Here is a 21,872-nt window from a genome sequence, read left to right as displayed (position 1 = left end):
CTATGCTCCTGGAACATTAATGGTCTATCTATAAAAATTGAGAAGCCGGACTTCCTGCGATAGGGAGCCGACATAATAATGATGCAGGAAACTTGGCTCACCGACCCACACCACATCCAGGGTTACATGTGCTTCGTCCCATCGGCCACAAACGGAGGCAAGTTTAGACACCACTCTGGGGGGGCTGTCAACTTATGTATCTACCACGAGCATAACATTGGCAGCGCTTGTACATTCACCCAAAACAAAAAGCGAAAGATTAAAAAAGGCTAAGCAACCAAGTAACAAAGTACACAACTGAGATGGAAATCTCAAATTTTATCCTGTCTGGGGACCTAAACCAGTACCTCTTTGGTACATCAGGGAACGAGGAGGTTTGCATGCAATCCACAATTTACGAAATTCCGACCCAATGCGCACCAACATACGGAAGCAAGAGTCACAAGAAAAGTTGCCTCCTGGAAGACTTAGAAAACCTAAACCTCAGACCTCTCAATGGCAGATTCCCCAAAGACTCGCCCCTGTTTGATCATACTACGCCCCCACAACAAGCGCCATATTAGACTATACGTTTGCAAGCCTCACACTGTTTCCACATATCCTGGGGCTCAGAAAAGGGAACAAAGGGGAGAGCGACCACCATCCACAAGCATTGCTGCTAATAGCCTATCTATCTCTATCCAGCGAGATCTATCCCTGGGGCCCATCTACACCTCAAACCTAAGGAGGATCAAATGTGCAGCATCCAATGCAGAACCCCTGTCAGAAGCTGCAATTGAACTTTTTAAATCACAAGCAACATGCTTAAAAGACCGAATATCCCAATGGGAAAATGTTACTGCCACATTACTAGAGCGTCAGGCTGCTCCCATAAACAGAAAAGATCACTCCCAGGCCTCAAGCCGGAGAAAAAAGATCACGAAAGCACAAAGAGACCACCGTAAGCTCCTCAAAAAATCAATAAACAGCACCTTAAGTATGCTGAGAAGACACCCAGGGGCCTCAAGCACCCGCTCACTTTTGAGGAATCAAAGGTCTTCACTCAAAAAACTGAAATGGGAAATTAACAAAGAGCAAGAAAATGCAACTTGGTCAAAACTTCATGACCTAAATCATATGGTCAGGGCCGCTTCTGAAAACGGTGAACGACATAATCCATCCTCACTATGAGGGAATTGCGTCACACATTTAAGAAGACATCTGGGTTGAATTCCTAACTAAGCATTTTAACGACAAAACAGGAGGCACCAGCATACAGAACATTAACAGACAGCCCACAGAAGCGCACTTGAGAGCAGGTCACAATGAGACGCCAGTGCTGAACACGCCAGACACAGATGTCATACCAGCCTGTAAGGCCTGCAACTCACCACCACTCCCAATAAAAAAGCAGATCACAAAAGGGAGAAAAGAAGGGGCTCTGTGACCGAATGGCATTCCACCTGCACTGTTCAAAGCTCAGGCGGGTGACTGGGAAGACATCCTGCAACCTCTTTTCCTGGAGGTTAGGCTACTTAGCAGACTTCCAGAATCATGGAAGCGCTCGACAATTGTTCTGATACACAAAAAAGACGACAAGGCCCTGCAGAGCAACTACCGGCTGGTAGCAACGATCCACTTTGCGGGCACTGTCTTAGAGGATCTCACAACCTGGGCAGAGGAAAAGGAGATAATACTGCTAAACCAGACAGGCTTTCGCAAAACGGCGGGCACACCAACAAACATCTTCACAATCTTCCTACTCCTCGATGCAAATAAGACAGCCAACCTTCAACTACACCTATGCTTCATCGACTTTAGCGCTGCATTTGATATCATTGAGAGGGGCAGACTGTGGGGGAAGCTGGTGCATTGGGGTATCCCACAGGTCATTCTAAACATCTTGTCACTTCTTCACACAGATACCTGGGTTCAGGGGAAACTGGGCGGCCGGAATCACCTCTCCTCAAAAGTCCCTACAACCAAAGGATTGAAGCAGGGTTGCGTGCTCGCACCCACCCTGTTCAACCTATTCATGGCTGATTTTTCGCAAGCTCTCAACACCTGTAACACACTTGTAGCTAGGCTTGGAGGCAAAACATTGACCAATCTTATGTACGCAGATGATGTAGTGCTGCTCAGCCATACCTACGTTGGTCTCCAACATCTACTAACGGAAATACAGAATTATGCCGCAGAGAATAACTTAAAAATTAACCTTAGTAAGACACAGACAATGACGATAAATAACAAAAGAAATCGGCAGAGGAGATGGCACTTGGGAGGTACACAGCTTGAACCAATGCTCGAATACAAGTACCTAGGAGTTATCATTGATAAAGAAGGGGCCTTCGCGTGCCAAAAAGAAGAAATAAGGAGAGGGTTGGTAATAGCAATTTCAATTAAAAATGTCGCAAATAAATTGACAGGGCCGACATTGAGACCACTCCTGAAGGTAGCTCAAGCCAAACTACTCCCTACGATAACCTATGGCAGTGAAGCAATGCGGGGGAGAGATGCCAACTTACTGGACAGCACGCTGGTCAAAGCATATAGAACTATGTTCTGCCTCCCACACCATACCTTACCAGCTCAAATAAGGCGGGAGTTCAGCTTATTACAACAATCTCTGGCCAGGCATGGTCTTATATTATTTGCTGGCACAAGATCAGAACTGCCACCTCAAACACCCTAAATCAACTGCTATGGCAAGAACTCAAGCACAGGGAAACTTCCCACGCAAGAAGTTACCTACAGAAATCTCTGGAAACCACCAGGCTCGCCGAACTCTGGAACACGCAACTTCATCATTTAACTTTAAAAAAAACTTGTTTGGAAATGCGTAAAACAACTTTCACTGGGGAAGGACAAGGCAACGTTCTCAGCCAGATCTCGCGCTTGGATGACCCTAAATTCCTATAAAACACTTGCACCTCAAAAATACTTCAATCAGGGTTATCCTAAACTAATAAAACGAAAGATCCTAAGGCATAGATTGGGCATCCTTCCGTGCACTCAGCACCTTGGCTGAGGGCAACGATCCTAAGCAGTTGCAGGCTGCGCGATACGGAACAAGGAGACATTCGGCACTTAATCTGCACATGCAAGGAGCTGCAGCAACAACGGTCACAGCTGCTAAAGGCCTCCTTCAAGCAGAAAGGAATTTGCACCAGGAGGCAAGCGGTGCAGGCATGCTTTGACCCGAGAGCCACGCAACTGAACTGCAGAATGGTAAAATTTCTCACGCTGGCCGAACAAAAAATGCCAAAAAAAATAATCCAACCTCAGCTACATTAGCAATAAGTTGCCTGTGGAGCCATTGGCCCGCAAACTGGACACTACATCTCTTTGTCGCAGAAAGGAAAGAGCACTTTTTTAATGTATAAATTCTCAGCAGCTGCCAACTCAGTAGCTGTCACTGCCAAACATGCATGCACTATATGGCACCTTATTACGCGTATTTCTGGCTTCAGTAATGCACTAATTGACCACACTGCACTTTATTCTGCGAATCACTGATTCCTTTTAACGGTCACACCAACCACTTTAACCACTGTACAGCATTTTTAGCATGTGTTTTATTGGTTTTACTGGGGTACAACATCAGTTCTATTGCCTATTTTAAAATGTTGCAATGGTTTTTAGCAACTATGCAAATAAAAATAGACTCGAAACTTGTCACTGATATTGTAAATCCACATCTCACATATATTTGGGGGTCTTCTCTATATAAGGGACAATGTGTAAGGTGGATATAAGTGCCGCAGTATTTTTACAAATCAATGGATTTGCTCGTTATTTTACAAGATACAGTAAGATTTGGGTTTTTGTGCCAATGTTTAATGAGAATAGGACATATTTCAAATGGAGAAATAATGAACGAGTGTTTGTAACATTGCCTTCATTACACCATATAAAATGAATGTATGTTGTTATTTTAACCCGTAACTATTTCTGTTGCCTCTCTATTGTTCATTTTCTATCAGGCTCCTCTAAGATATAAGGAGTTGCTGCATCACATCCCACACCCCGAATTTCAGAGCCACTGGTGGCTTTACAAGATGGACCACGTACAACCCTTTAAGAAATTGGCTATAAGGGTGGCAAAGACCAGCAATCAAAGACTTTTCAGGGATATTAGAGCGGTCAGGGAAGCCAGGGTTCAGAACTCAAAAATCAACCAACTGACACTATAAGTTAATGCCCACCCCAGGAGTAATCTTTATGCAAAAGAAACTACTTCAAATCTCACAGCAAAACTAAACCCTGTATAATTCAATGGACATAACATACAGGGATGCAGAATGCTGTGTTCTATCAGTGACGCACTACAACCCCATTCTTTCCAGTAACCATCCTCCATCCCATTGGGGCCAAGATTCCAGCTATTAGCTGCCCCTCTGTTCCATGGGTTTAAGCAGGATTAGGCTGAGGTTAAGTACGCAGTTTAGTTCAAAAGTGTATCATTCCTTTAGCATCAAATAACAGTCTGTAGTGGGCACGGCAGATCGGCCCAGGTGTTTTTGTGTTTCTCATCCCCTGAGCAGGCTAAGCTTGTGGTTTACATGCAAGCTGCTCTCAACAGTTACGGAAGTAGGGTGGATGTGCTGTACCCTTCCTTTTTGGCAGTGTGGACACTTAGTTTCACTGCCAGCAAGAAGCCTTTCTGGATGATGGTCCAAACAGTTCTGTTGGTTGAACGAAATATCCTCAAGAGGAATAGTAAAAAAATGTACTAGGAGGGCCTATAAATGATCCCTCAAACATGTGTGCAACTTCGCCTGACTCAAAAAACATAAATCCTTCAAACATGAGACCTTGGAACCTCAAATAATCAAAATGTCCCAAAAATGTTTTGTTTAGTATATCCTTATATCTTCTTTACATATTCCAAAGGATTGCTGGCATAGGACATAACGTAATGTCGTCAACGTTTCGACTCCGTGTTCGAGCGTTATTCACTATACATCATGGCGGGTCTTCCTCGGGACTAAAACAGATCAAAGAGCAGCCTTAAATGTATTCAAAGAAAGACACATATGGCGTGTCCAAAGCGCAGGCAGACAGCAGACAAGACAGGTGCTGCTGTATATTTTAAATGAAGCCACGATTGGGCCAAGAGGACTACAATTGAAGGAGGGTAAAAATAACCCCATCCCCACGTCGAGTGAACCCCGGTTGGTGTCTGAGATGTCATGTTACATAACTAATGAATACTCTTTTGGACACGCCATATGTGTCTTTCTTTGAATACGTTTAAGGCTGCCCTGGTTTGGTTCCAAGGTCTCATATTGGTGTATGTGATCACTGCGGGATTTGTGATTTTCATTATGTATATGTTAATGTGATGTATTGTTCTTTATGTTCTCTGGACAGTCGTTAAAAAGAGAAATATCAAAAGAGATAGATATGCGTGTCTTGATATATGAAAAATAATATATTTAAAACAAGTTAATGGTTGTGTTGTGTCAGTGGTTTTTGGATCTCATTTTCTTGAAAGATTTGTGTTTTTGATTCAGGAGACGTTTCACACATGTTTGAGGGATTATTTATAGGCCCTTCTAGTATTTAATGTTAAGTGAATAACATTGTTTTATAATTCCCCTTGAGGTGATTTTGTTCACCCGACAGAACTGTTTGAAGCTCAGAACTGTACACCCGGGTTCTGCGGGACAAAGGGTAACCCCGTTATATTTAATGGCTTCTGGATGATGGGGCAAGACAACTTCTGGAATGGGTGTCTTTGTAACAGTGCCAAGATCAGAGGCAGCACTCGGTAGCTGAGGCCCCTTGGACAGCTGCAGGAAGGCACTCAGCAGAGACAGTTACAGCCTCTAGGCTGAATCTTCATGCAGTGATATCCTCAAGAAGTCACAGCCCCAAGGGTGAACTTGGCCAAAGGATGTTAGAGTGCTTTAAATGAGAAACCGATGTTTTACATGAGAGCCATACTTCACACTTTTTTAGGCATGTGGAGATTAAGGGGTTTGCCCAGAATCACAGAAAGTTGAGCGGAGGCTGGAATTTAAACCTGGTTCCCTAGTTCCAAGGTTGGCAGCTAAAGCTGTTAGGCCACATCCCCGCACTAAGCACACAAACTTCTCTTCTTGGACAGTCTTTTTCTCTTGCGGGGCTAGGAAAACTACTGTTATCTCTCAGCAGGCAGGCAGACAGACTTCTAGGCTCTTTAGGCAGACCTTTAGATCCCCCTTGATCAAGGAGTTGACTTCTGGTGATGTTCTCTAACCTCTGGGAGACTTTGCGACAAAAATTCTGTTTACACCGCAGCTCTATGAGTACTATGCAGAGCACTATCTTGCTTGGTCAAGAAGAACTTGGGACAGGAACAAAATAGGGGGGTTTGGAGCCCACTTTTTTACACATTTTGTTAGACAGAGGATGTGGATCCATTGACTAAAGATTCAGAACCAATTTGCTTGTTTTTTTTTCATGTGTCCTACTCAAGCTTCTCTCCAGATACAGACATTGTAAACATTGATGCTTCTTACTGAAGTGTGAGTGTTCTGCACCTGTCTGTCATCAGCCATTTTGAATCAGAGACATTAACGGCAGACCTGACCTAGAAACGTCCTCACCTTGAACGACAGAAACTGAAGTCCTACTCTCATTCCTACAATCAGCCAAATGGCAGTGGTAAAGAAGAACTAATCAGCAGCCCCTTGATAACAAATCTTCATGAAATCTGCAAAGGTATCCTCACTTCAGCATCTGGGTCCCGACCCACGAGCCATGGGAAGCAAACAATCTACTACCACTATCTGGGGAAGGTATTCTTACCCGCCAACTTGTGCCACATTATGATCACAGACATCCAAATTAAATCCCACTAGCTGCAATACTCAAACGCTGACTACCATACATGTGTACCACACTCACTGTACATACACTAGACAAGTACAAGGGGTGTCAGTGCAAGATTCTGTGTTTGATATTAAATCAGAACTTTACACAAGCGGTCTCAGTCGGACATATTTTCAATGACAGCTAAAAAGGTCTGGTCACTCAAAAAAACACAAACAGGGTACACTGTCATCACTGCTTAATGTGCTACACCCAGGAAAAAGACAGAAGCACACTGTAGGGGCACACTTAGTGCACCCCTGCAAGTCACAGGAAAGTTTCTGAACTTCGCATTGTAGGGGACAGGCAAAGCCTCTGTGCAGATGCTAAATTAGAGTGATAACAGGGGCAAAAATAAAAGTAATAATAATGGTTTCACATGCAGTCAGGCACTCAAGGCAGGGAAAGCTGCCGCTTACCATGCAGGGAACATTTCCATCCCAAATGGTGAGCAGCATTGCCTCCCAAAACTTGATCAAGATGTCTTGTCTCCTATCTTTCTGAGGTAAATCAGAAACAACGCTCCATCATTTCTTCCCAACTGTGCTGCTGCACTGACAGTTTGAACAGATGTAAAAGGAGGGGGTAGGGAGGTTAGCCTCCTGTGGGACATATCTCCTTGGTGCTCTGGAGTAACACAGTCTTCATGGGCCTCCAGTGACAGCAGATGGATGAGGAGGGGTCAGCCAAGGACCAGTCCGCCGGCAGAAAATGATTCCATACAAGTGGAAGTGAATTTCACCATTTACCTCCCAGCATCGGACCTGCATTTGGTGGTGTGCAAGGACTTCCCCAATACATACGTGGAGTTAAGATGGTGCCCCCATGCTTGCCCCTTAGGAGATGAGACATCTGGGAGACTGCAAGGGGTGCAGTGGTGGGTGCAAGGACCGGCAGGCCCAAATTTATCAACATTGGGGCCAAATGCAATCCTAAAGGGGACTGTCTGTGGTGGACTGGAGCTGCTTGCCTGAAGCCCTGCAGGTTGCTGGTGGTGTGGCAGCAGAGACAGCGATCCGACTTGACGTGGGGGATATACACAGGGCATATAGATAACAAAGAAGATCAGCAGTGATGGTGACAAGAGGGATAAGATGATCGTGGAGTTGAGTAATGCAGGAGATAAAGAGATGGTCAAGTGAGCCTTTCAGAAAAAAGGATAAGTGCAACTGGGAAGTCAAAAGATCCTACTCGTGGTCCACATTGAAGTGGGGCCAGCAGCTCCAACAATTAAAGTGGGACCTAATGCCCACTAAGAGCAACGCCTCGCTGTGGCATTTAGAAAGATTGCATGTGGTGTCTGAGAAAAAAAAAATTCTTTTTTAATAGGCAGCAGCTTATTAAGCATTTTTTACTTCTGTCAAAGAGTCAAAGATTCTAAAAGAGGTGAAGATGTTGGTCCCCTCTGATCTGTCTTAGTAGTCAGGCATGAGGTTGTATAAGGCTAATGGTGGGGTAGCATGACTGACAGACAGGGTGAAGTGGTGGCAGAGTCCAGTTTGTCCTGTTGGCCCATTTCCTCCTTCCTTCCGCACAACTTCCCACCCCACACTCGGCCAAACTGGCAAGTAGTGGACCATTTCATTCCATTAGATGAGGTCTCCAGTGATGGACCACAACAAAAGTGATATATTTCATAAACCTCTTGTTATGTTTTATAGTTGAGAGTTCTATAGGGATAGAGATATTGATCCCTCAATTTTATGTTACTCTGAATAAGTTTACTTATTAAAAATATTTGATCCTAACAGCTGTAACAGTGGTAGCACAACCCTGTCTGTCAGCAGAATCGATTGACTGTCTGTATCAGGTGAAACAGAAGTTTAAGGAGCAGATGTGGGTTTCATTTCTGATGCGGATACAATCACTAAGTCGAGTTTAGGCTCGCGGCATAGGAATAAATAGGCTTGATCTAGTGATTTGTACTTTTTTCAAAGCCTTGAAGCCTTTAATGGTTGCAGGAGAGCAAAGCCAAGAATCAAGAGAAGGAAATGCCTAGAAGAGGCACGTGGCTGCAATGGCTTCATGATCACAGAATCTGAAGCTTGTTGAACTTCCAGTGGGAATATTAAGCTTAGAGGCTCCCATTGATAATACTGGTAATATGTCTTGCCAGTGATTTCAATGGGAAGAAAGTGGGAGAAGCTACCATATAAGAAGACAATTCACAACCTGAAAAAACATCTGTGAATAGTGACGGAGATGTAGATCTTTTCCTTTTATGCCTCTGAGGAGTATGATCCCCATGATGTTCTACAGGACGAAAAGGAGCGTAGAACTCAGGAATGGGCACCAATACTGTGTCATGAAACTTGGAGGCTGTGGAACAGGATCCGGAACGGACATCTTTCTGATAGGAGACATGAATATGTCTCCGGACCATCAGAGGCTTTAGTGGAAGGATCAGACACTAATGTAGCTCCGAAAGAGGAAACACGATTTAAAAAGAGATTTTCCCAGTATTTTTCACTTAAAAACAAAAATAAAAAAATTAATTAGGGTATATGCGCAAGCTCATCCACTCTCTGTTCCAGTGTTCTTGCATCCACAGGAAGAACACACCAAAGTTATATTGACTGTAGGCACGGTACAATTTACAACAAACACATGCAGACAGAAGTTCATAATAAAAAAAATGTATTACCTGATTTGGAGGGAAGTGCGGCTGTGCACAAACATGAATTAGTAACAATGATGGTATGGGAAGCTCAAGCTTCATGATTAGGTTGCCTTCTTCGGGAAATGGCTTTGCTTTTTGTACCACTGGATCCTAAATAAATAAGTGACAATATCAATATACAAACAATCCGATAAGGGGCAAAACAGAACTCTCTGATATATTTCCTTATTAAACAAATGTTACTTTCATTTGTACATTCTTTTTTATTTTTTTTATTTTTTAATAAACTTTTTATTAACAATAAATTCGCAGCAGTTACAGTAGGCACGACCACATAGCAGTCTGTAATTATACACATTACATGTAGGGGCATCAGACAAAAACAACATCACTACAAAGGTAATTTCGCTCAAAGACCCATCTAATATAAAGCGCCATACTGACCACCCATCGACCCGCCCACGTCCCGGGGGCTCAACTCCACATAGTGCACGATTAGGTGTTTCCCAAGGCTCCGGACCTTCCCTCTGCGTCCAAGTTATCCAGCAGGGCCTGTCTCTCTCGCCGGAGTTCCACCGTGGGAGAAATACAAGGTTCCCCCCGATATTTATTCCACCTTCCCCACTTAAGGTCCCATTTTTTGGGGCACCCTCTACCTTTATAGACCGTTTTCTCCGCCACCATCAAGAAATCCATATCTCTGGCCCAGGCACTTAAGGACGGCGAAGCAGCCACCCCCCATTTCTGGGCAATGTTTCTTTTAGCTAGGGCCCAACCCAACGCCGCCCACTCCTGCTCCGCCTGGGTAAGGTCCGTGTCTTCCCACACGTTCAGGAGACATAGCCGGAGGGAGGGAACCAACGACTTCCCGTTGGCCCGTGCCATCTGGCGGGTGACCTCCGTCCAATAGCGCTGTATGGAGGGGCAAGCCCATAAAATATGTGTAAACGAGCCTACGTGAGAGCAGTTACGGAGACATAGCTCAGTAGGACGCCGACCTAGTTTGCACAAGAGGACCGCATCAAAATATACCCGGTGTAATACCTTGAGCTGGACCAGGCGGAGCCGCATCGATATCGCCACCTCCCGAGGGGAGGCCAGCACATCTCACCAGGCCTCTTCCGACATCTCGCCCGTGTCCAGCTCCCACTTAGCCCGTAGTTTCTTCATCGGGTCATCTCGGTTGTTGACTAACTTTTTGTACGTTAAGGAAATCGCCCTACGGTCCATGGGGTCGAGCAACAATCTATCTTCCAGGGGCGAGGAATTTGGAAGGGGAGTCGCAGCAGGCAGGGCCCCGTCGATTGCATGGCTAATTTGTAGGTAACGGAACTGCTCTGAGGGAGCCAGTTGGTATTTAAGCTGTAGCTCAGGAAATGTCGCCTTCCTGCCGTTGACCCATATGTCCCCCACTGTAGAAATGCCAATGAGGTCCCAGTTGTCGAACCCCGCAGAAGTGCTCAGCCGTCCCAGACAGTCCGGTTCCCATAGCGGAGTGGCCTTAGTCAACCGCCCATGCCACCCCATTCGCTTCTGGAGAAGATGCCAAATCTCCACCGTCCTGGCCGTGGGTCCCGTAAGATCTAATTTCTTCGGATTTGAATATAGTGCCCTGTTATAGCCACCCTTACCCATGAGCCAGTGGTCGGTTCGGAAGCTAGGGTCCCCCTGCGTCCCGAACACCCACTGGTTGATCGCGATCAGCTGAGTGGCCTGGTAATAGAGGCGCAGGTCCGGCAGGCCAATCCCACCATCGTACCAGCCCATTGTCAGTTTTTGCATTGCTATACGCGGCTTCCGGCATCCCACAGCAATCCCCGCAGCGTCGCTTCGATTTTTAGGAAATAGGCTTCTGAAACCGGGATAGGAGTATTCTGGAGGGCATAGAGGAAGCGGGGGAGCGCCAGCATTTTGAAGAGGGCTGCCCGGCCCAGGAGTGTAAGGGGCAGCGTCTTCCAGTGGACCACATCAGATTTGAACCTCTGTAGAGGGCCATCTAAGTTGCGCTCGTATAATACCGTGGGGTCTAAGGTTATGAAGACTCCTAAGTATTGGAAGCCCTGTACTGCCACCGGTATGGTATATCCCCTGGGGCTAAGCGGTGGGGCACCCCGGAGTCGGTACATCTGGGATTTTGACCAGTTGATCTGGTATCCCGAGTGGGCCCCAAATATATGGAAAATATGGAGTACCCTACGAAGCAAGCGCGCTGGGGAGGCTAAATATAGTAAAACATCGTCCGCATAGAGCGAAATGCAGTCCTCATGATCAGCCGTCCGTTTGAGGCCCCGAATTTCGGGGTCCTTTCGGATCCAGACCGCCAGGGGCTCCAGCGCCAGGGCAAACAGGAGCGGCGACAGGGGGCAGCCCTGCCGCGTGCCGCGCCCCAGGGGGAAGGTGGCCGAGCGGTGGTTATTGACCGATACACAGGCCGTGGGCATAGTGTATAGCAGTTGGATCCATCTCATCAACCGAGGGCCCACCCCCACCCGGGCCAGAACAGCAAACAGGTACTCCCACGCCACTGTGTCAAACGCCATCTTAGCATCCAGCGCTAGTAGCAGCGCATCGTCCTGAATCGTCGCCGCTCGACCCAGGGCACCATGGACTCGACGCAGATTTCGGGCGGTATTCCGGCCCGGCATGAAACCCGACTGGTCGGGGTGGATCAAGGCCGCGAGGTATGGAAGCAGTCGATTGGCCAGTAGCTTAGCCAGAATTTTGGCCTCCACTGCGATCAGGGAAATGGGCCGATATGATGTACATTCGTCCGGTGGCTTGCCGGGTTTGCGAATTACCACTATCGTAGCCATGCGGATTTCAGCCGGAAGAGTGCCGGTCTCATAGCATTCGTTATACATATTTAACAGGTGGGGTGCCACCAGCAGCGACATGTTTTTCATGAGTTCTATCGGGATTCCGTTGGGACCCATAGCCTTCCCAGAGCGTGTGTCTCGGATGGCTGTCTGGACTTCTTCCAGCGAGATGTCCGACTCCAGCATTTCCCGGTCCTGCTGGGAGAGACATTGTAACTCAACGGTCGCAAGGAGGTCTGGTGCCGAACCGGCCTGCGAGTTCTGCGGCGGGGTATAGATACGTTCATAGTACGCAGCAAACGCCTCTGCTATATCTTGAGGGTCGGTGATCAACGTCGCGTCTGGCCCTCTGAGCGCACCTACCCAACTCGCCGCCATTTCCCTCCGCTCCAACCATGCCAGCATTTTACCCGTGCGTTCTCCCAGCTCATAAATTCTGTGTTGGGTGGCGAGGGATCGGCGACTGGCCTCTTCATAGAGCAGCTGTTTATAGTCTTGTTTTTTCACTTCGAGTAAGTGTGGGGCATCCTGGGCCGGGGTGTGTGCGGTTCCCTGTTCGAGCTGAAGTATCTCCGCCTCGAGCTCGGTAACCCAGCATCGCCGTTCACGTTTGTGTCTCACCAGCAATGACAGTGCTGTTCCTTTAATAACAGCCCCGTAGGCCCCCCATAGTGTCACCGCCGAATCCACCGACCCCTCGTTTTCTTTAAAGTAGCAATCAGTGTCGTGTCGCAGGGAGTCCCTAATGTGCGGGATTTTCAGCAACCATGGCTGAATCCGCATGGGGCCCGGTTGACGATCCAGGCTGGCCCCAAAAGAGGCAATGACCGGAGAATGATCGGAAATTCCCCTTGCCAGGCCAGAGGAGTCGCTAAAACTATGGATATCTTGTGCTAGCGTAAACAGGTAATCCAACCGCGAGCGGCTTCCGTGCACTCCGGAGTGAAAAGTGTAGAGCGTGTCTCGGGGGTGCGACCACCTCCAGACATCTACCAAACCGAATGCATCCGCGAATTTGCTCAACTGCGAGCCCAGCTGCCCGCCCGCCCGGGGTGGAGCACGGTCCACCGCATCGTCCATCGCCAGGTTGAAGTCGCCGCCCATAATCATCGCGCCCTCCGGCAGGGTCAGTAGAGTCTTTCCAACGTCCGCCAGGGTCTGGCGCTGCAGACCCGGCGGTGCATAAACCGAGATCAAGTTAAGGGCACTCCCTTCCCAGCTCCCTGAACAAATTACATATCTACCCTGAGGCTCAGTGGAAATTGTGTGTATCACATAGGGGCAGCCCTTTCTAAGGAGAATTCCCACCCCTCTGGAACCCGAGGTAAAGCCCGAGTGGGCAACCATGCGGTATCCCTTTCGGTCTAGGGCATGACAGGTATTGCCTATAAGGTGTGTCTCTTGGAGCAACACCACGTCAATACGATGGCGGTGTATGTAATGCTGCACTACGCTACGCTTAATTTTATCGCCCAGGCCGTTCTTGCCCCATGCTGACAAAAGGTAGAGTGCATAACTGCTGCAGAAAAACAGTGCAAAACATCCCCCCCTTTAAATGCACCCCTCCAACAAACCCATCCCTCCCTGCTACCCTGCCGAACGGGGCTAGAACCCCCCGCCCCCCCCAACTTGCAGAGTGCCTGTCGCCCCCCCAGAAACATTTAGAGGAAACGTGTGCTGCCCCACTCCCAGCAAGGCGGCCAATATCTCACAAGGCCCCTTCTCTTGTCCCCAACCCCTACTCACGCTAGGCCATAAGGAGTCTCTGGGAGTTTATCCGGCTAGCCCAGGCCCCCCTCCCCCAGCAGCCCCGTGGCGTTACGAGAGGAGCGGCCCGCACCCCTCGGGCGTCGAGCAGGAAGGGCCCGCCGGCAGTCCATTCAGGGGAGCAGCTCAAGGCCCACCACATTAGCACCTATACAAGGCCCCCCTCCACCCCAACGATAACACTCCGCCCCCTAAACAGCCAATGTGGGAGCTCAGGGCCGCCCCGCAGGATCCCCGGCCAGCTTACCAGCGTCCATAGTCAATGTTCCTCCACTGGGCCCAAGGCCCCAGAATCAGAGCGTGAAGGGGAGCGCCTCTGTCGGCGCCAGTCAGCGGCCGAATCCGCCGCCGAAGGTTTCGTCTTTCTCCGACTGTCTACGGTGCGCCACCCTTCCAGCCAGTCCCAGGCATCCTCCGGGCGCAGGAAGAACCAGGATTTGCCATCAGCCTCCACCCGGAGCCTGGCAGGGAACAACATTGCGTATTTGACAGCGTTCTCGCGGAGTGCCTTTTTGACTTCAAGGAAGCTCCGCCGTTGTTTCTGGACTCGCAAGGTAAAGTCTGGAAAGAACGTGATGTTACTGTTCTCCACGACGACAGGCGGTGCCGCCCTCGCCATTTGAAGGATTACATCTCGGTCCCTGAAGTTAAACACTCTGGCCAGGATAGGTCTAGGGGGGGCCCCGGGTCGCGGGCGACCCCCCGGTACCCGATGGGCCCTCTCAATAGTAAAGCACTTGGAGAGTCCTCGCGGCTGTAGGTGATTGAGAATCAAGTCTTCAACATAGAGGTCGACCGCCTGCCCCTCCGCCCGTTCCGGAACACCTATGATGCGCACATTGTTCGGTCGCATTCTACCTTCGTAGTCATCCAGCTGTCGGGCAAGTCCTTCCTGGGAAGCACGGAGGTCACTAACCTCGCGCTTGAGGCGGTCGGTTTCGCCCGACAGTTCCTTGGTTACAGTTTCCACTGCCCCCACCCGGTCGGCGATCTTTCGGACATCCTCTCGAATCAGCCCCACATCAGTGGCCACGGTGTCGATTCGCTGCTCGAGGGACGTTTTGACAGCCTGTATTGCATCCAGCAGGTCTTTGTTCGATGGACCGGGTTTACCGTCCGCGGCCGGCATCTCTGCCCTGTCGCCACTCGGCTGCTGGTGCCAGGCGAACTTCTCCAGCTTAGCCTGCGTCGTTGTTTTACCAGTCCGCCCAGGCAGCATGGCCACCCTGAGGTGGGCACACCCCAGCTAGAAGGCCCAGCCGCTATTCCCCGCCGTCTGCGGCGGAAGACTCCGCCCGGCCTGTCGGTTTTCGCTGACTGCGCCCTCGTCGCAGGTGCACTCCACCCTCGGTCGGGGCTCTACCGACGAACGCGGAGAAGGCCGGTCGCAATCCACTGCGATCTCCGCTGCCCCACTGCAGGACGAGCACCCCCCGTCGAAGGCCTCCACTTTCCGGAGTCCGGTAATGCCGTGCGGATGGCAGCTCCGGGATCAATCCGCTCGGCTGGGCGGCGTCTCCCCGGTCCCGAATCGGCCGCCGTTAAATCCTTCCAGACGGCCCGGGTCAGTGCCGTCGCAGTTACGGGATCTCGGAGATCCTCCCGTCAGTCCTTTCACCCCCTCTCAGGTACCTCCGTGGCACCCCCAACAGGCGATCCTCAAGCCCTCCTCGCAGGCTACAAATTCCGGGGGGGTCAACGCCACCCCCAGCACCGCAGATCCGGCCTGTGTGGCTGTGTCACTCCGGCCCAAGCACCCCTGCAGGGCCCGCTGCCTGGTATGTACTGCGCTAGGGTCAGACCTCCAGTACGGCTCTCCACGTGCAGCTAGTCTCACTCCGCCATCGCCATTTCACCGTCGCCACCACTCTCACCACACTGCCAGTAGCGAGGCCTCTCCCTTACCAGCCGCCAGGCCGTCGGCCGATCGTCGCTGATATATGCTGCCCCCAAGTCCTCCGGGCGGCGCCGCGCCCTCACCCCCCGCGCCGAGGAGGTCACCCGGTCCCAACAATCAGGCCGGCCTCACCGGGGCGGCGTCGCTTCCACAGCGGGCACCCAATAGGCACCACCACAGCCTCGTAGTTAAGGTTCCCTGCCTGGGCCTCGCCCCACACTCGGCCCGGTCAGCAGTGCGCCAGTGCCTGGAGCCGACGGGCAGATATAGACGTTGTCCCCGCACTGCGGGCTCGAATCCCGGCTCCCCCGTCACAGCCGTCAGTGCCCCGCGTGGGACTCACCGCGGCCACACCACCCGGTCCGCCGCTCCGCTCGTCTCCTTTGGTGTAGCACCGGCTCGCAGACCACACCTCCTCCAGGGGCTCCGAAATCACCAGCCAGTTGGAGGGCCCCACGAGAGCAGCCCCCAAGACACTCCAGGCGCCGCGGCTCCGTCCGCTCCGCCTCTCACCCTCCTAGGCCGCAGCCGCGGCCTCTCTTAGATGTCGCGACCAGGCAGGTCGAGGCGTTCAGCCGTGCGGCAGCTCACCAGTACACGGAGAGCGGGGCTCAGAGTCCGCCCCACCTCCGATCGCCTCCAAACTTCGCCGGCAGGTCTGCGGGGGCCTCAGGGCCACCAACACCCTCGACTTGCACGGGTTGGGGCCACGGGGCACAAATTTAACGGATAGTTGCGGGAGTGGCGCTGCAGAGCCTCGCTACTGCGCGGCCATTCCCGTTGGCAGCAAGCCACGCCCCCCCTCATTTGTACATTCTTGCTTCCCAGAACTGCATATTTCCAGCCAATTGCCTTATATACATTGGCTTTAGACTTTACAATATCTTACTTTCCGCACTGTTGTTATTTATTTTTTGAACAGCACAACATTCACCATAGTTTCTTTTTCTATATAAACAACAACACAAGTCTATAAACATATAGAATAGAGAAACACAAACCAATAAGATCTGCCAGGGCCATATTAACAATTAAAAAACAGGGTCTTTAGTTTCCTGAGAAAAAGGAGGTGAAGAAGAGCACATCCAATGGAAGGCTGACCTTTGCTTTGGTCACAGAAAGAGCTCTCTAATTTTATTTAATGCAAAGAACTAATAAATTGGTGTGACAAGATAACTTTTCCCTTGACCATTAATGAATTTCACTGCCACATTCAGACCCACTTGCAGTCTCTCATCATGTCTGAGACACTAAAATAGATCGTATTAGTTCAGCCGCTATGGCTACAGTCAATATATGTTTCTTCTAGGAGGCGATGCTATACGTCATAGAGAAGATTGCATTATTGCAAAATAAAGACAAGGAAATCACTAGCTAGCCATCTGGATGCAAACAGGTGAAGGTAAGCTCAAACTGTGGCTCTAGATAGATCCTTAAACAAAGCATAACATTGTACAGAACCTTCAGCTGAAGGTTCCAGCCGAAGGAGTTGGTACAATCCTATTAAAGTTACTACACAACACATATTTGAAAGATACAACCACTGGGGTCCACTATATTTAATGGCAAAGCCATGCAAAACATAAAGAGAGGAGAAATAAGGTGACTACTACAATATGATGTTGTGAATCAACAAAAGGTAGATTATTTTAGCAGTTTAATCTGCCACAAGCAGGTGCTGGACACCTTTGCAAAGTGTGCCAGCAAGGATAGATCTGCATCAAGATGACAAGTTTGCAAACAGCTTTTGAGAATCCAGCAGGGGGAACCATGATTTCCAGCCAGACTGCTGGATTCAATTCATCAGGGGTATTCCTGGTAATGAAAATCTCAGTCTTACATGGATTAGGATTCAAGAAGTTAAATGACATCTGCCATGTGACATCCGCCACTTGTTTGTATGATCCATCTGATTGATGAAGTTGATGTCTTAGGAAGTTTAATAGAGAGATCAGCTGGGTGTCAATAGCATGCATGTAGTATAGATCGATTATTAGAACATTGCTAGAGTGTGCTGTTACCCAATAGGGTGTTCTGATGCCGAACAACTTTGTGGAGAGATGAGGCTAATACCAGAAAAATGAGGGAAGGAACACATTTAAGTACGAATAGTCAAGTTTTAAGCTGTCTGCAGAGGTTTTATGAGATAAAAAGGAGCAAAGAGAAAGTGTAAGGTCATGCTAAACTTTTGGAGTAAGACCGCCGAAGGACTGGCCACTTATTTTGGACCATTTCATTCAGGGAATGCATTCGAGTTTGTCAGAAGATGAGCAGCTGGTGTTGCAAAAGATAGTAGTGTATAAACATCTTCTGAACATATATGGGACAAGTTTTATTACATGCTCAAATACAAAGCACAGAAGAGACAGCATTGTTCTATTGGCAGCCAATGAAGAGTTTGTAAGCGAGGGGAAATATGCCAATGTTTTTTGATGTATAAATGAGACATACAGGTGAGTTCTGAATAATTTGAAACTATGTTGGAGATAATTAGGCAAGTCAAGAAAAAAAGAATTGTAGTAGTCCTCACCAGGCTGCAATATGGGCCTTGACTACTGTCTTGAGAACATTAAATTGGAGAAAAAGGAGAATCTTTTTAGGAATGTTAAGGAGAAAAAGAGCAACTACAGACAAGTTTGGAGACGTATGACTGAAACGTGAAGCTGTTGTCAAAAATGAAGAAAGGAAGAGGTGTTGATCCTTGCTCCTATGACCGGTTGGAGAGCTTTATGGAAGAAATGAAAAAGACCAGAATCTCGGTTTTAGATGAGTTAAAGCAAAGAGAGTTGGGAGTCATCCAAAAAGCTATGGCTGTCAAGCAGATCTTAAGCTGAGGCTGGATGGACAGAATGTCTCCATCCAATCTCAGAAAGTTGCATGTAATAGGCATACCATAGGAAGGTCGAACCCAAAGAAGGGATGAGGGATGCAAGTGGGGGCCACATAGTGGATGGAAAGTGTAGGGGTGAGAGTAGGGCCCTGAATGACTGGATAATGAATAGATAATTATTTGGACAGAAATGGATGCAGAAAGACCACTTCAGTATGGTCTGATAGAAAGGCAGAAACCCAATCTAGGACACGGCCCCCAAACCCATCTTCTGCTAAGCTAGATATCAACATGGAGGGGAACACTGAGTTAAAAGCAGGTAAGAGATTGAGGAGGATTAGGACTTCATCATGTTTTACTTGTGAATGTCATTTAGGACATGTGGGAGGGATGTGGGAAAAAGTACAGAGGAGGTCGTATAGGTGTAATTGTGACATGCGTTTATTCACAATTCAAATAAGGGTGATAGTGTTAGCAGATTATCTTCTGTTTTTCTGTTTTATTTCTTCTAGGTCTTCTACCTTCTCTGGAGGGGGCCCCTGGGAGGCCCGAGGATAAAAGGAGGAGTAAAGAGACGGTGAGTATGTATGGCTCCCCACGAAGGGAAGGACAGACACCTTCACCACACCAGGGTGGAAGAAGAAAAATTATTGTGCCAAACACACCAAATGAGTAAAAGTGCCCAAAAAAGGAAACAAATTCGAGTGAGGACTATCCCTGGGAGTAGGGGTTTCCTATGAGATATCCCTTGTCCCCGATGAACAAGTTACTTATCTTCGGTAATGATATATCTGTAAGAAACATTAGTTAGTTAGATTCCTCACCTTAGAATATCCCCAGGCGTCAGGCTGGATCCGGAAAGATTTTCGTCAGCAATACCCCTGCGCGTCGCTAGGCGTCGTCTGCGTCGTGCGCCGGGATGACATCGTCTGAGTACTTAGACGCCGCCCTCGCGTGCTGACGTCAATTCTTGTACATAGCTTTCCGCGCCAGGAACGCAGAGCCATCCAAGAGACCGACACTGATGCCAAAAAATTCTAGGGCCCTGAAAGGGGTACCCTCAACCCTAGATATCGGTTCGCAGAACGGGGAGGATGGGTGGGTCGGTGAGGAATCTAACTAACTAATATTTCTTACAGATGTATTGTTACCGAAGGTAAGTAACTTGTTCATCTAAAAGAAACACGTTAGTTAGATTCCTCACCTTAGAATAGATACCCCAGCAATACCAACCCTGGTGGTGGGTCTGCGAACCAAGATCACACCAGAAAGTCCTGGAGAACAGAACGGCCAAAGAAGCCGTCTCTCCGGACTTGGCTGTCCAGGCAATAATGTTTGGCAAACATGTGCAGTGAAGCCCACGTTGCTGCCTGACAAATGTCCTGCAAGGGGACTCCCTGGCCCAGGGCAGTTGTCGCCGCAGTGGCCCGAGTGGAATGGGCCCTCAGCCCTACAGGAGGTTCCTATTTAGCTAAGGAGTAACAGGCCTTGATACACAAAACGACACACCGAGAGATGGTACGCTTGTGCACCACCCGCCCCTTCTTAGCGCCCACGTAGCCAACAAAGAGTTGCTTGTCCACCCGGAACTGCTTGGTGCGGTCCAAATAAAAGGACAGTGCCCGTTTTGGGTCCAGACGGTGGAGCCTCTCTTCCTCTTTCGAGGGATGCGGAGGCGGAGGCGGAAAGAAGGTGGGCAACGTAACAGACTGCACGATGTGAAAGGCAGTTACCACCTTAGGGAGAAAGGAAGGACGAGTCCTGAGAACAACTTTGTCCGGATGGACAGAAAGAAAAGGAGGCTTAGAAGAGAGAGCCTGGAGCTCACTCACCCATCTAGCAGAGGTGATGGCAACCAGGAAAGCAGCCTTAAGAGTGAAAAGACGAAGGGGACAATTATGAAGTGGCTCAAAGGGAGTGCTCATCAGAAAGGTCAAGACAAGGTTCAAATCCCACTGAGGCTTTAAGAAAGGGACAGGAGGAAACATGTGAGTAATGCCCTTAAAGAATCGAGAAACAACAGGGGATTTGATAAGAGAAGGCTGATCAGGAAGCCGTAAGAAAGCAGAAATAGCTGAAAGATATCCCTTGAGGGTGCCCAGAGCAGAGCCCTGCTGGGCGAGGGAAAGAGAAAGAGGAGAACCTCAGAAAGAGGGGCGGAAAGGGTATCCACAGCCTTTGCTGTGCACCAAGCCACAAATTTGTTCCACCTGCAGGCATATACCGATTTTGTGGAGGGACGCCTGGCTGCCAGAATAACATTACAGACTTCAGAAGGCAAGTCAAATGGCATCAACTGACGCCGCTCAATCTCCACGCATGGAGGTGGAGACTGGACAGGTTCGGGTGGAGGACCGTCCCCTGCTGCTGCGACAGAAGGTTCTCCTGAAGAGGCAGTCGTATCGGGGGATCGATCGACAGACTGAATAGCTCGGGATACCAGTATCTTCGTGCCCAATCCGGAGCCACCAAGATGACTTGGGCCCGGTCGCGCCTGATCTTCTTCAGCACTCTGGGCAGAAGTGGTATAGGCGGAAAGGCATACAACAGACCGCAACTCTCCTCGCGACGAATGGCATCCCCGAGCGAGTGCCGTCTTTGAAACTCCAACGCGCAGAACTGCTGACATTGCGCGTTCTCTTCGGTGGCGAAAAGATCTAACCAAGGCTCTCCCCACTGCCGAAAGAGGCCTTGCGCCATGTCCGAGTTTTGATGCCATTCGTGATCCATCATGCACTGGCGGCTGAGTTCGTCTGCTCTGACGTTCAGAGAGCCCGCCAGATGTTGAACCACCAGGGTGATGCCCAGATGTTCCAGCCATGTCCAGAGGCGCAGAGCCTCCTGACAAAGGGTCCACGATCCCACCCCTGTTTGTTGCAATACCATATGGCGGTGGTGTTGTCCGTGAACACCTGCACTACACTTCCACGGATAGAGGGAAGGAATGCCTTTAGTGCAAGTCTGATCGCCCTCAGCTCCAGAAGGATGCAGGAGGCCATCAGACCCAGAAGCCGCAGCACCAACCTGACCGAAACCCGGGATAGAGGCCGAAAGATGGGAATCAGAGCCTGAATATCCCGGACCCGCTGTTCCGGAGGATAG

General features: G+C 49.2%; 1 protein-coding gene across 1 annotated transcript in view; it reads right to left on the bottom strand.

Annotated features, from left to right (window-relative positions):
• IDUA (alpha-L-iduronidase) overlaps window positions 1–21,872 on the bottom strand; it is a 1,533,398-nt gene that overhangs the window by 163,183 nt on the left and 1,348,343 nt on the right. The window contains exon 11 of the mRNA XM_085640933.1: window positions 9,485–9,610. Within this exon, the coding sequence (XP_085497059.1) occupies window positions 9,485–9,610 (126 nt within the window). The remainder of the gene's footprint in view (window positions 1–9,484; window positions 9,611–21,872) is intronic.

Source organism: Triturus cristatus, chromosome 2_2 (assembly GCF_964204655.1).
Source record: "Triturus cristatus chromosome 2_2, aTriCri1.1, whole genome shotgun sequence".
NCBI lineage: Eukaryota > Metazoa > Chordata > Amphibia > Caudata > Salamandridae > Triturus > Triturus cristatus.
The sequence above is the reverse complement of the archived record's forward strand: the minus strand, read 5'-3'. Positions and strand labels throughout refer to the sequence as shown.